The following is a 14,035-nucleotide window of genomic DNA, read 5'->3' as shown; positions in this document are numbered from 1 at the left end:
TTCTTAAATTTACCAAGGCTAGATTTGTGACCCAAGATATGATCTATCCTGGAGAATGTTCCATGTGCACTTGAGAAGAAAGTGTAATCTGCTCTTTTCAGATGAAATATCCTATAAATATCAATTAAATATATCTGGTCTCTTGTGTCATTTAAAGCTTGTGTTTCCTTATTAATTTTCTGGCTGGATGATCTGTCCATTGGTGTAATTGAGGTGTTAAAGTCCCCCACTCTTATTGTGTTACTGTCGATTTCCTCTTTTAGAGCTGTTAGCATTTACCTTATGTATTGAGGTGCTCCTATGTTGCGTGCATATATATTTATAATTGTTATATCCTCTTCTTGGATTGATCCCTTGATCATTATGTAGTGTCCTTCTTTGTCTCTTGTAACATTCTTTATTTTAAAGTCTATTTTATGTGATATGAGTATTGCTACTCCAGCTTTCTTTTGATTTCCATTTTCATGGAATATCTTTTTCCATCCCCTCACTTTCAGTCTGTATGTGTCCCTAGGTCTGAAGTGGGTCTCTTGTAGACAGCATATACGTGGGTCTTGTTTTTGTATCCATTTAGCGAGACTGTGTCTTTTGGTTGGAGCATTTAATCCGTTCACATTTAAGGTAGTTTTCGATATGTTTGTTCCTATTACCATTTTCTTAATTGTTTGGGGTTTGTTTTTGTAGGTCCTTTTCTTCTCTTGTGTTTCCCACTTAACGAAGTTCCTTTAGCATTTGTTGCAGAGCTGGTTTGGTGGTGCTGAATTCTCTTAGCTTTTGCTTGTCTGTAAAGCTTTTGCTTTCTTCATCAAATCTGAATGAGGTCCTTGCTAGGTAGAGTAATCTTAGTTACAAGTTCTTCTCCTTCATCACTTTAAATATATCGTCCCACTCCTTCTGGCTTGTAGAGTTTCTGCTGAGAAATCAGCTGTTAACCTTATGGGAGTTCCCTTGTATGTTATTTGTCGTTTGTCCCTTGTTGCTTTTAATAATTTTTCTTTGTCTTTAATTTTTGTCAGTTTGATTACTATGTGTCTTGGCGTGTTTCTCCTTGGGTTTATCCTGCCTGAGACTCTCTGTGCTTCCTGGACTTGGGTGGCTGTTTCCTTTCCCATGTTAGGGAAATTTTTGACTATAATCTCTTCCAATATTTTCTCGGGTCCTTTCTCTCTCTCTTCTCCTTCTGGGACCCCTATAATGTGAATGTTGTTGCGTTTCATGTTGTCCCAGAGGTCTCTTAGGCTGTCTTCATTTCTTTTCATTCTTTTTTCTTTAGTCTGTTCCACAGCAGTGAATTCCACCATTCTGTCTTCCAGGTCACTTATCCGTTCTTCTGCCTCAGTTATTCTGCTATTGATTCCTTCTAGTGTAGTTTTCATTTCAGTTATTGTATTGGTCATCTCTGTTTGTTTGTTCTTTAATTCTTCTAGGTCTTTGTGAATCATTACTTGCATCTTCTCAATCTTTGCCTCCATTCTTATTCCGAGGTCCTGGATCATCTTCACTATCATTATTCTGAATTCTTTCTCTGGAAGGTTGCCTATCTCCATTTCATTTAGTTGTTTTTCTGGGGTTTTTTCTTGTTCCTTCATCTGGTACCTAGCCCTCTGCCTTTTCATCTTGTCTATCTTTCTCTAACTGTGTTTCTTGGTCCACAGGCTGCAGGATTGTAGTTTTTCTTGCTTCTGCTGTCTGCCCTCTGGTGGTTGAGGCTATCTAAGAGGCTTGATGGGAGGCTCTGGTGGTGGGTAGAGCTCTCATTTACCAGTTTTATTTTACATAGGATGCCTCATTTACTAAAACCATAGATTCCAAGTTGCTCCATGAAAAATGTGATATTCTTAGCCGTCAACATTAGGGAATTTCCCCAATCACATTTTTAAATTGATTTAATGTGTTATTTTTTTTTTTTAAATGAAACAAATAACTTTTATTCCACATTGCTCTTTAGAGAAAAACAATACTAATTCCACAATATATATCACTAATATAATAGATCATTTTAACTATTGAATACACTCATTCATAGTCACATTTATATCATTTCCTTTTTTTTTTTTTCACACACACACACACACACACTGTATTTTATTTTTACAAGAGATAAATAGACTGACACCAAGCATTGTACATGGATGACCACAACAAAAGCAACAATGATTGCCATTACCAAACATGAAACACACTCATACTATGTCATAATATTGACATTCAGTCCAGTAATCCTCCACTGTAACAGCTCCTTTACTTTGCAGTGAAAATTGATTTGTATATTCTTTGCCTCTGAGTCCTTGTGGGATTTTTTTTTTTTTTTTTAATTCTGACAGAAAGTCACAAAAATTATACTCATCCTCATCAGTTCACTCAGTCCCATGTAATTAATTGTTTTTTTTCATCTTGATCTTTTGTTAGCACTTTTATGAGTTCATAAGTTTTTCATCAGAGTTCTGAAAATGCTTATTCATTCAGTTCAGCAGTACAGTCAGTTACCAGAAACCTGTACATGTCAGAGTCTTTTCCATGAATTTCTTGAAGATGAAACCCTTTTATAGGAACATATTTGCAAAATCATCAGAGTACACCCAGAACTGTCTGTAAATGACAAAAGCCTTAAAAATGACCACGGTAAAAGATTTGATGAAAGTTCATAATAATGCAGTTGACAAGAAAATTAGTTATTTCTGAGATATACATTTTAAAGTAATAACTAGGATTATTACATATAACATTATACCAGAACATATAAGATTTTTAGAAATTTCATGTAATGTCTGAAACATTTATATTAACATATTTCCATACATATTTCCATACAAATACAAATATAAGATTTTTAGAAATTTCATGTAATGTCTGAAACATTTATATTAACATATTTCCATACATATTTCCATACAAATACAAATATAAGATTTTTAGAAATTTCATGTAATGTCTGAAACATTTATATTAACATATTTCCATACAAATAACCCAATGAAAGTTTAGTATTAGTTGTTTTGTTTGCTTTTTTATACTGCAGGTTCTTATTAGGCATCAATTTTATACACATCAGTGTATACATGTCAATCCCAATCGCCCAATTCAGCACACCACCATCCCCACCTCACCACAGTTTTCCCCCCTTGGTGTCCATATGTCCATTCTCTACATCTGTGTCTCAACTTCTGCCCTGCAAACTGGCTCATCTGTACCATTTTTCTAGGTTCCACATACATGCATTAATATATGATATTTGTTTTTCTCTTTCTGACTTACTTCACTCTGTATGACAGTTTCTAGCTCCATCCACGTCTCAACAAATGACTCAATTTCGTTCCTTTTTATGGCTGAGTAATATTCCATTGTATATATGTACCACAACTTTATCCATTCGTCTGTTGATGGGCATTTAGGTTGCTTCCATGACCTGGCTATTGTAAATAGTGCTGCAATGAACATTCGGGTGCATGTGTCTTTTTGAATTATGGTTTTCTCTGGGTATATGCCCAGTAGTGGGATTGCTGGGTCATATGGTAATTCTATTTTTAGTTCTTTAAGGAACCTCCATATTGTTCTCCATAGTGGCTGTATCAATTTACATTCCCACCAACAGTGCAAGAGGGTTCCCTTTTCTCCACACCCTCTCCAGCATTTGTTGTTTGTAGATTTTCTGATGATGCCCATTCTAACAGGAGTGAGGTGATACCTCATTGTAGTTTTGATTTGCATTTCTCTAATAATTAGTGATGTTGAGCATCTTTTCATGTGCTTCGTGGCCGTCTGTATGTCTTCTTTGGAGAAATGTCTATTTAGGTCTTCTGCCCATTTTTGGATTGGGGTGATTGTTTCTTTGATATTGAGCTGAATGAGCTGTTTATATATTTTGGAGATTAATCCTTTGTCCGTTGATTCATTTGCAAATATTTTCTCCCATTCTGAGGGTTGTCTTTTCGTCTTGTTTATGGTTTCCTTTGCTGTGCAAAAGCTTTGAAGTTTCATTAGGTCCCACTTGTTTATTTTTGTTTTTAATTCCATTACTCTAGGAGGTGGATCAAAAAAGATCTTGCTGTGATTTATGTCAAAGAGTGTTCTTCCTATGTTTTCCTCTAAGAGTTTTATAGTGTCCAGTCTTATATTTAGGTCTCTAATCCATTTTGAGTTTATTTTTGTGTATGGTGTTAGGGAGTATTCTAATTTCATTCTTTTACATGTAGCTGTCCAGTTTTCCCAACACCACTTATTGAAGAGACTGTCTTTTCTCCATTGTATATCTTTGCCTCCTTTGTCATAGATTAGTTGACCATAGGTGCGTGGGTTAATCTCTGGGCTTTCTATCTTGTTCCATTGATCTATGTTTCTGTTTTTGTGCCAGTACCATATTGTCTTGATTACTGTAGCTTTGTAGTATAGTCTGAAGTCAGGGAGTCTGATTCCTCCAGCTCCATTTTTTTCCCCTCAAGACTGCTTTGGCTATTCGGGGTCTTTTGTGTCTCCATACAAATTTTAAGATGATTTGTTCTAGCTCCGTAAAAAAGGCCATTGGTAATTTGATAGGGATTGCATTGAATCTGTAGATTGCTTTGGGTAGTATACTCATTTTCACAATGTTGATTCTTCCAATCCAAGAACATGGTATCTCTCTCCATCTGTTGGTATCATCTTTAATTTCTTTCATCAGTGTCTTATAGTTTTCTGCATACAGGTCTTTTGTCTCCCTAGGTAGGTTTATTCCTAGGTATTTTATTCTTTTTGTTGCAATGGTAAATGGGAGTGCTTCCATAATTTCTCTTTCAGATTTTTCATCATTAGTGTATAGGAATGCAAGAGATTTCTGTGCATTAATTTTGTATCCTGCAACTTTACCATATTCATTAATTAGTTCTAGCAGTTTTCTGGTGGCAGTTTTAGGATTCTCTATGTATAGTATCATGTCATCCGCAAACAGTGACAGTTTTACTTCCTCTTTTCCAATTTGTATTCCTTTTATTTCTTTTTCTTCTCTGATTGCCGTGGCTAGGACTTCCAGAACTATGTTGAATAATAGTGGTGAGAGTGGACATCCTTGTCTCGTTCCTGATCTTAGAGGAAATGCTTTCAGTTTTTCACCATTGAGAATGATGTTTGCTGTGGGTTTGTCATATATGGCCTTTATTATGTTGAGGTAGGTTCCCTCTATGCCCACTTTCTGGAGAGTTTTTATCAGAAATGGGTGTTGAATTTTGTCAAAAGCTTTTTCTGCATCTATTGAGATGATCATATGGTTTTTATTCTTCAATTTGTTAATATGGTGTATCACATTGATTGATTTGCGTATATTGAAGAATCCTTGCATCCCCGGGATAAATCCCACTTGATCGTGGTGTATGATCCTTTTAATGTGTTGTTGGATTCTGTTTGCTAGTATTTTGTTGAGGATTTTTGCATCTATATTCATCAGTGATATTGGTCTGTAATTTTCTTTTTTTGTAGTGTCTTTGTCTGGTTTTGGTATCAGGGTGATGGTGGCCTCATAGAATGAGTTTGGGAGTGTTCCTTCCTCTGCAATTTTTTGGAAGAGTTTGAGAAGGATGGGTGTTAGCTCTTCTCTAAATGTTTGATAGAATTCACCTGTGAAGCCATCTGGTCCTGGACTTTTGTTTGTTGGAAGATTTTTAATCACAGTTTCAATTTCATTACTTGTGATTGGTCTGTTCATATTTTCTGTTTCTTCCTGATTCAGTCTTGGAAGGTTATACCTTTCTAAGAATTTGTCCATTTCCTCCAGGTTGTCCATTTTATTGGCATAAAGTTGCTTATAGTAGTCTCTTAGGATGTTTTGTATTTCTGCGGTGTCTGTTGTAACTTCTCCTTTTTCATTTCTGATTTTATTGATTTGAGTCCTCTCCCTCTTTTTCTTGATGAGTCTGGCTAATGGCTTATCAATTTTGTTTATCTTCTCAAAGAACCAGCTTTTAGTTTTATTGATCTTTGCTATTGTTTTCTTTGTTTCTATTTCATTTATTTCTGCTCTGATCTTTATGATTTCTTTCCTTCTGCTAACTTTGGGTTTTGTTTGTTCTTCTTTCTCTAGTTTCTTTAGGTGTAAGGTTAGATTGTTTACTTGAGATTTTTCTTGTTTCTTTAGGTAGGCTTGTATAGCTATAAACTTCCCTCTTAGAACCGCTTTTGCTGCATCCCATAGGTTTTGGGTCGTCGTGTTTTCATTGTCATTTGTCTCTAGGTATTTTTTTATTTCCTCTTTGATTTCTTCAGTGATCTCTTGGTTATTTAGTAACGTATTGTTTAGCCTCCATGTGTTTGTCTTTTTTACGTTTTTTTCCCTGTAATTCATTTCTAATCTCATAGCGTTGTGGTCAGAAAAGATGCTTGGTATGATTTCAATTTTCTTAAATTTACTGAGGCTTGATTTGTGACCCAAGATGTGATCTATCCTGGAGAATGTTCCGTGCGCACTTGAGAAGAACGTGTAATCTGCTGTTTTTGGATGGAATGTCCTATATATATCAATTAAATCTATCTGGTCTATTGTGTCATTTAAAGCTTCTGTTTCCTTATTTATTTTCATTTTGGATGATCTGTCCATTGGTGTAAGTGAAGTGTTAAAGTCCCCCACTATTATTGTGTTACTGTCGATTTCCTCTTTTAGAGCTGTTAGTAGTTGCCTTATGTATTGAGGTGCTCCTATGTTGGGTGCATATATATTTATAATTGTTATATCTTCTTCTTGGATTGATCCCTGGATCATTATGTAGTGTCCTTCCTTGTCTCTTGTAACATTCTTTATTTTAAAGTCTATTTTATCTGATATGAGTATAGCTACTCCAGCTTTCTTTTGATTTCCATTTGCATGGAATATCTTTTTCCATCCCCTCACTTTCAGTCTGTATGTGTCCCTAGGTCTAAAGTGGGTCTCTTGTAGACAGCATATATATGGGTCTTGTTTTTGTATCCATTCAGCCAGTCTATGTCTTTTGGTTGGGGCGTTTAATCCATTCACGTTTAAGGTAATTATCGATATGTATGTTCCTATGACCATTTTCTTAATTGTTTTGGGTTTGTTTTTGTAGGTCCTTTTCTTCTCTTGTGTTTCCCACTTAGAGAAGTTCCTTTAGCATTTGTTGTAGAGCTGGTTTGGTGGTGCTGAATTCTCTTAGCTTTTGCTTGTCTGTAAAGCTTTTGATTTCTCCATCAAATCTAAATGTGATCCTTGCCGGGTAGAGTAATCTTGGTTGTAGGTTCTTCCCTTTCATCACATTAAGTATATCATGCCACTCCCTTCTGGCTTGCAGAGTTTCTGCTGAGAAATCAGCTGTTAACCTTATGGGAGTTCCCTTGTATGTTATTTGTCGTTTTTCCCTTGCTGCTTTCAATAATTTTTCTTTGTCTTTAATTTTTGCCACTTTGATTACTATGTGTCTCGGCGTGTTTCTCCTTGGGTTTATTCTGTATGGGACTCTCTGCGCTTCCTGGACTTGGGTGGCTATTTCCTTTCTCATGTTAGGGAAGTTTTCGACTATAATCTCTTCAAATATTTTCTCTGGTCCTTTCTCTCTCTCTTCTCCTTCTGGGACCCTTATAATGCGAATGTTGTTGCGTTTAATGTTGTCCCAGAGGTCTCTTAGGCTGTCTTCATTTCTTTTCATTCTTTTTTCTTTAGTCTGTTCCGCAGCAGTGAATTCCACCATTCTGTCTTCCAGGTCACTTATCCTTTCTTCTGCCTCAGTTATTCTGCTATTGATTCCTTCTAGTGTAGTTTTCATTTCAGTTATTGTATTGGTCATCTCTGTTTGTTTGTTCTTTAATTCTTCTAGGTCTTTGTTAATCATTTCTTGCATCTTCTCAATCTTTGCCTCCATTCTTATTCCGAGGTCCTGGATCATCTTCACTATCATTATTCTGAATTCTTTTTCTGGAAGGTTGCCTATCTCCACTTCATTTAGTTGTTTTTCTGGGTTTTTTTCTTGTTCCTTCATCTGGTACATAGCCCTCTGCCTTTTCATCTTCTCTATCTTTCTGTAACTGTGGTTTTTGGTCCACAGGCTGCAGGATTGTAGTTTTTCTTGCTTCTGTTGTCTGCCCTCTGGTGGTTGAGGCTATCTAAGAGGCTTGATGGGAGGCTCTGGTGGTGGGTAGAGCTGACTGTTGCTGTGGCGGTCAGAGCTCAGTAAAACCTTAATCCACTTGACTGTTGATGGGTGGGGCTGGGTTCCCTCCCTGTTGGTTGTTTTGCCTGAGGCAACCCAACACTGGAGCCTACCCGTGCTGTTTGGTGGGGTTAATGGCAGACTCTGGGAGGGCTCACACCAAGGAGAACTTCCCAGAACCTCGGCTGCCAGTGTCCTTATCCCCACGGTGAAACAGAGCCACCACTCGCCTCTGCAGGAGACCCCCCAACACCAGCAGGTAGGTCTGGTTCAGTCTCCCCCAGGGTCACTGCTCCTTCCCCTGGGTCCCGATGCACACATTACTTTGTATGTGCCCTCCAAGAGTGGGGTCTCTGTTTCCCCCAGTCCTGTCAAAGTCCTGCAATCAATTCCCACTAGGCTTCAAAGTCTGATTCTCTAGGAATTCCTCCTCCCGTAGCCGGACCCCCAGGTTGGGAAGCCTGACGTGGGGCTCAGAACCTTCACTCCAGTGGGTGGACTTCTGTGGTATAAGTGTTCACCAGCCTGTGAGTCACCCACCCAGCAGTTATGGGATTTGATTTTACTCTGATTGCACCCCTCCTACCGTCTCACTGTGGCTTCTCCTCTGTCCTTGGACGTGGGGTATCCTCCTTGGTGAAGTCCAGGGTCTTCCTGTCAATGATTGTCCAGCAGCAAGTTGTGATTCTGGTGCTCTCGCAAGAGGGAGTGAGAGCACGTCCTTCTACTCCGCCATCTTGGTTAATCTAATGTGTTATTTTTGAAAACATAAGTTGGGATATCACAAAATGGACTTAGCCTGCAGAGGCTTACTTTCAACCAGAGAGCTCCATTTCCATGTTCCGCTTAACAGAACCCAAAATGATCTTCCTTCCCAAACCTCTTCCTTTTCCTGCACTATCTAAGAAAAAGTAACCACACTCTACATAGTTCCCTAAGCCAGAACCCTAGCAGCCATTTTTGCTTCTCTTTTCCCCTTCCCGCTCCATATCTAGTCACTGAGCACTTCTATTCTACCTCCCAGATGACCTCAGATCCTTTCCCTCCACTCCAATCTCTGCCACTGCCTTTAGTTTGAGCCCTCACTCCTCTCTTAGATGAATATAAAGTCTCTTAATGGGTTTTGTTGCTTCCATCAGTCCTACTTATTCTCAAGCGTGACCTCACTACAAACCACCTGATAGTGACTCCTTAACTTCACAACATTCAATGGCTCTCATGTTTCTGGGAAGAAAACCAAGCTCTTTACCCCAGCATCTACTTGGGGTTAATAGATCTAGGTTTGAATTTCAGGTTTAAGTACTTTGCAGCAGTGTGACCTCAGACTGTTGGGCTTTCTAAGCCTTTGTTTTCTCACCGTGCCTGAGGTCACTGAGGGCAGGACTATTTTTCACACACGGGTGCCTGGCATGTAGGAGGGACTAATCAATGTTGAATGAAGGGAAAGTATTTTAAAATCCACATCAAAAAATTGTTCCTCCTTAAAAAAAGAAAATCCTGATACACTATGCCACTTCCAACCAAATTTGACTTCGACCTTTATTTTCTGATGATCACAATAAGGTGCCTTTGGGGATCCACACAATCAGGGATCAAATCCTGGCCACACCCCTGAGCAATCATGTGACCTTGGGAACGTGACTTAGCGTCTGTAAAATCTGTAAAATGAAGGTTTCTGAGGATTTTGTTCCCGAGGGTTAAATGAGTACCTCACTTGGAACGGGGGCGGGCGCATAGTGTTTGCCAAATGTTAACTATCGTTATCATCTTCATCAAATCAAGACCGTGGTACTTCACTTTGTGACTCTCAAGTTTGTATGAGAAAATCGTGCTTTATGCGTTGTTGTTGGCTAAAGTAGGGAAACCTGGAAACTCCTGCCGTGGAAGAGAGCAACAGGCGAGAAAAGCGAGTTGCTGAATCCCAGCGCCTCAGAGGTGGGAGGGGGGAGTTTGGTCCCTAATTTGCTGATGAGGAAGTGGAGGGGTGACGTGTCCTCGAGTCTCATTCAAGACACAGCCACAGCTCTTTATTGAGAGTAGGACCAGGGCCCCGGGGGTTGCTATGGTTAAACTGTAGGCGGAAACTAACACTCTTTGGAAGGCAAGACAGGAGGAGCATTCAGTTATAAAAAACGGTCAAAAATTGGGGTGAAACTAAGTTCGTTGAGCAATACATCAAATGAGTCAACTGTGGACCCAGTGAAAGCGAGTTGCTAACTGAACTGGCATTTTACGAACAGGGGCTTTCTACAGAGCCCACTGACTCAGGACGGCTTCGATTAACAAACTCCCGCGGCGCTTCCCGCAGGACCGGAAAGCTCGGAGCGCGAGAGATGAATGGAAACCAGAGTCTGGGGTGCGCCGCTCGGGGGGCGGGGCAGCCGCGGGCGGGGGCGGGGCATTGTGAGTCACATGCCTGCGCTCTGAGGAGGGCGCGTGGAGGGAACTCTGGTCGTGATTGGTCCGTCGTAACCAGGTAACCGAAGGACACATTCCGGTAGGCAAGGGCCGGCCGGGCTAGCTACTTTCAGTCGGGAGGTGGCAGCGGAAGGAGGAGGAGCTCCGGCTGCGCTCTCTCCCTCAGTGGCTGCGCGTCTCAGCGCTTGTCTGGTTCCCAGCCCTTTTAAATAAGCGGGTCTGGTCACCGCCCTCACAGACTAGTTGGTTCCGGGGAGGCAGCGGCGGGGGTGCGGCCGGGGCCGGACCCCTGCCCGGGGCCCAGCGGCTGGGCAGGGGTGCGGCCGGGGCCGTACCCCTGCCCGGGGCCCCGGCGGCTGGGCGGACAGGAGAGCGGCGGGCGAAGTCGCGTCTGCATGTGCGGCACAGCCCCGGCATAGCCCGGGGCTGCCAGTGCCCGCCGCGCCATTGTTGGGGGAGGGGGCGGCTTCTGTGCTCGGCAGAGTCGGGGGACGAGCGGAGGCGGCGGCGGCGAGGAGTGAAGGCGCCCCATGGGGAACTCGCTGTGTTGTTGCCTGTCCCCCAATGCCAGCCCCAAGTCGGGCCGGCGCAGGGGGTCAGCGGAGCCGGACTGCGAGTCTGAGGTCTACAAGGCGGCGGCCGGGAATGCGGTGGCAGTAGCTCCGGCGGCGGCTACCGTGGAACCCGCCGAGTTGGATTTCGCAGGTGGCGAAGGCCACCACCTGCAGCACATCAGCGACCGGGAGATGCCCGAAGGTAAGAAGCGGCGGGCGCGCCTCGCCCCTCGCGGGGTCGGCGCCGTCTGCTCTCGGGCTTACCTCTGGCCTCCGCCGCCCCCAGGGTCCCCCGGGAGGGAGACGCCGCCTAGGGCTCCTTCTTGCCCGGAGTTGGCTCTCCCAGGGCTGGGCACCGGGGACGAAGGCTGGCTCTGCTTGGCGTCCCCACCCCTTATTCTTTACCAGTCGCGTCCGGCCAGTCTCCTTCCCTCTTCCCTACCCGAATGCCCAATTCTTTCCCCCGTTCCCATTTCCCAGCCCGGCCTGAGACCCTCCAATCCGCGGCCCTTCCTGTTCGTGGTTCTATTTAACATCTCGTGGGACTTAGCAGAGACTTTCTGGTGTAGTCTCTCTTTTCTTAATGCAAACTTAAATACTCTAACTTCGGCGTATCCATCCCGTCTCCCTATCCAGATGGTACCTAAGCGAAGGAACTAGGTAAGGGCCTGATGACAGATTTCTATTCCTTAAGGTAGTTGATACTCGAGACAATTAAGACAAACATTAGAGGATTTGTCATTTAAATTCAAAATAGAGATGGACAGAGTCAGTGTGGTGTTCTTAACTAAAATTCTTTGGATTTTAATGTTTTCAGTCGCCCTGATAGAAGCTACTTTATCCCTTCTAACTATAATTTGAACACGATAGGAAAGAAAATGGTGGGAGAGGGGCTTAAAATAACTGTGAACGGTGTGAAACGTTACTGCCACGGCTGCAGAGAATAGTTGTTGGGTTTTTTTTCTTTACCAAAGGAGACCCCATGGAGTTCTGATTACTTTTAAATTCCCACTTTGACACAAGTATGTCTTCAGTTGCACAGCCTTAACCGACTTCTTTTGCACGTTGCCTGTTCTAAGGGAGGGGTGAGGTGGTTCCTGAGACTGCTGGACAGAAGTTTCAAAGGAGAAAAAACAAATTCAGATTGTAATTTGTAATATAAAGGTTTGGGAGTTAACATACCACATCCATCCTGCAGAAAAATGTCTCCATGGCTCCCTCCTCCTCCGCCCCCCCCCCCAGTAGAATACTATTTAACTTTAGGAATGTTCAGGTAAAAGTTCTGTAGACTAAGTGGCTGGGGGTGGGTGTTGTCGGGGAGGAGAGGAGAGAGAGAAGAGAGGAAATGTTTGATTTTTGCCTCTAGAATTTTGGAAAGGGATGGCTCTAGGTTAAAAAAAAAAAAAATTCTGGGTAGCATAGTGGCACTTTAATAAAGACTGTTCTTTGAAGTATAAAACATTGTATCATAAAGATGTTAAAGCCCCACTGGCCCATTTGTTTCATTTAAATGCCAGAGATTATTTCATTATTTCATAGACGAAATGTCTTACAGCTCTTCTATTTAAATTTTAGTTGGGTTTATTTAATTTCTTTAAAAGTTAGAATAATGAAGCCTGTGGATTCACCCTTATGATGGACGTGGCTTTGTAAGTGGAAAGTACTCCCTTTTCAGAATCGTTAGATATTGTGAAAGAATGAACAAATTATGTGAATTAATTGTAGCTTTAAACACAAAGCATGTAAGTACTTGTGAAAACTGCTCTGCTTGTTGCTATAAGGTAAGCCTCTAAATGATTTTTAAAAACAGTTAGTAGTTGGCTAGTGTAGGATGAGAGACGAAAATTGGACCTTTATAGAATTCTTTTAAGATTTACAATGCATTTTCTTGTGTATTTCACTCGGCCCTTCCATCTACAAATAAGGCCCGTATATATTCTCCCTCTGTTGCCGATGAAGAAGCCAAGACTTAGAGATCTGAAATGACTGTGTAACACAGCTACTGAACAAAAGAGACAGACTTGGGAGGTGGTAGATATGCCAAATTCAGTTCTTGGGATGCTTAAGAAACTGTTTAGAGTGCACCTTATATTTTATTATAATTTATCCATAAGTTAGGCCTATCTCAGCATACTCCAGTTTTGATTATTGCCATTCCAGTTTATTGTACACAACTCAGAAGCAACATTTACCTCTCCATTCTCTGTCTGTACATACATTGCAATGGATATGAATAAAAGTAGAAGTCATGAAATAGCCTAAATTTATCAGTCAGGTAAACACGTTGATATAATTTAAAGAGTTTGTTCTGGTGAAATCCAATTGAAGCCGAGAATGCCCTGGACAGAGGGACATTAGGGGAAGCTGGTAAGCGGGCAGGTAAGGTACTAAGCATTTAGCATACGACTATGTATGATAAGGAAGGAGTGCTAAATCAGGAACTGGAAAAATAGAGTTCATGAGTACAGAATTTACCTTTTTATGTTTAACATGATTGTTAAAATTTCATTTCAATTTGTCTTTTTTGGGGGGGGCATTCGATAAAGTGATAAGAGAAACCTCAATTTCAGCATTTGCCTATTAATTAAGTTTCCATAGAAACAAGGTCAGAACACCAAATATAAAGTACAGGCACATTGGAAGTTTGCTCTTCATGTCTTTATTTCAGACAATTTTGTATCAGTTTCCCTGGAAACTGAGAAATACCTACTCAGATATAAAACATTTTGGCTTTTCTACAGTGAAGAATTATTTGGTTACTTAGAGAAAATCGTACATAAATGATGCTCTGTCTTGTTCTTCAGAAACATTGGAGAAGAACATGATTTCTTCAAGCCATCTCAAAAAAGTAACTCCTAAGAACGTAGTATAGATTTCAGATAGACTCAAAAGAATTTTTTACTACTTTGTCTTTAACAGTATATCTAATATAACTGATGG

General features: G+C 41.0%; 1 protein-coding gene and 1 long non-coding RNA gene across 2 annotated transcripts in view; one reads left to right on the top strand and one right to left on the bottom strand.

The window, feature by feature from the left end:
* Positions 1-14,035, bottom strand: part of LOC309653482 — a 194,329-nt gene that overhangs the window by 149,072 nt on the left and 31,222 nt on the right. The window lies entirely within an intron of this gene.
* Positions 11,043-14,035, top strand: part of LOC309653481 (cyclin-Y-like protein 1) — a 228,389-nt gene continuing 225,396 nt past the window's right edge. The window contains exon 1 of the mRNA XM_082478442.1: positions 11,043-11,297. Within this exon, the coding sequence (XP_082334568.1) occupies positions 11,072-11,297 (226 nt within the window). The 5' untranslated portion in view covers positions 11,043-11,071. The remainder of the gene's footprint in view (positions 11,298-14,035) is intronic.

The sequence above is a fragment of the Balaenoptera physalus genome (genome assembly GCF_965194825.1).
Source record: "Balaenoptera physalus genome assembly, contig: HAP1_SCAFFOLD_688, whole genome shotgun sequence".
NCBI classification, from domain to species: domain Eukaryota; kingdom Metazoa; phylum Chordata; class Mammalia; order Artiodactyla; family Balaenopteridae; genus Balaenoptera; species Balaenoptera physalus.
This window is presented reverse-complemented; position numbering and strand designations above follow the sequence as displayed.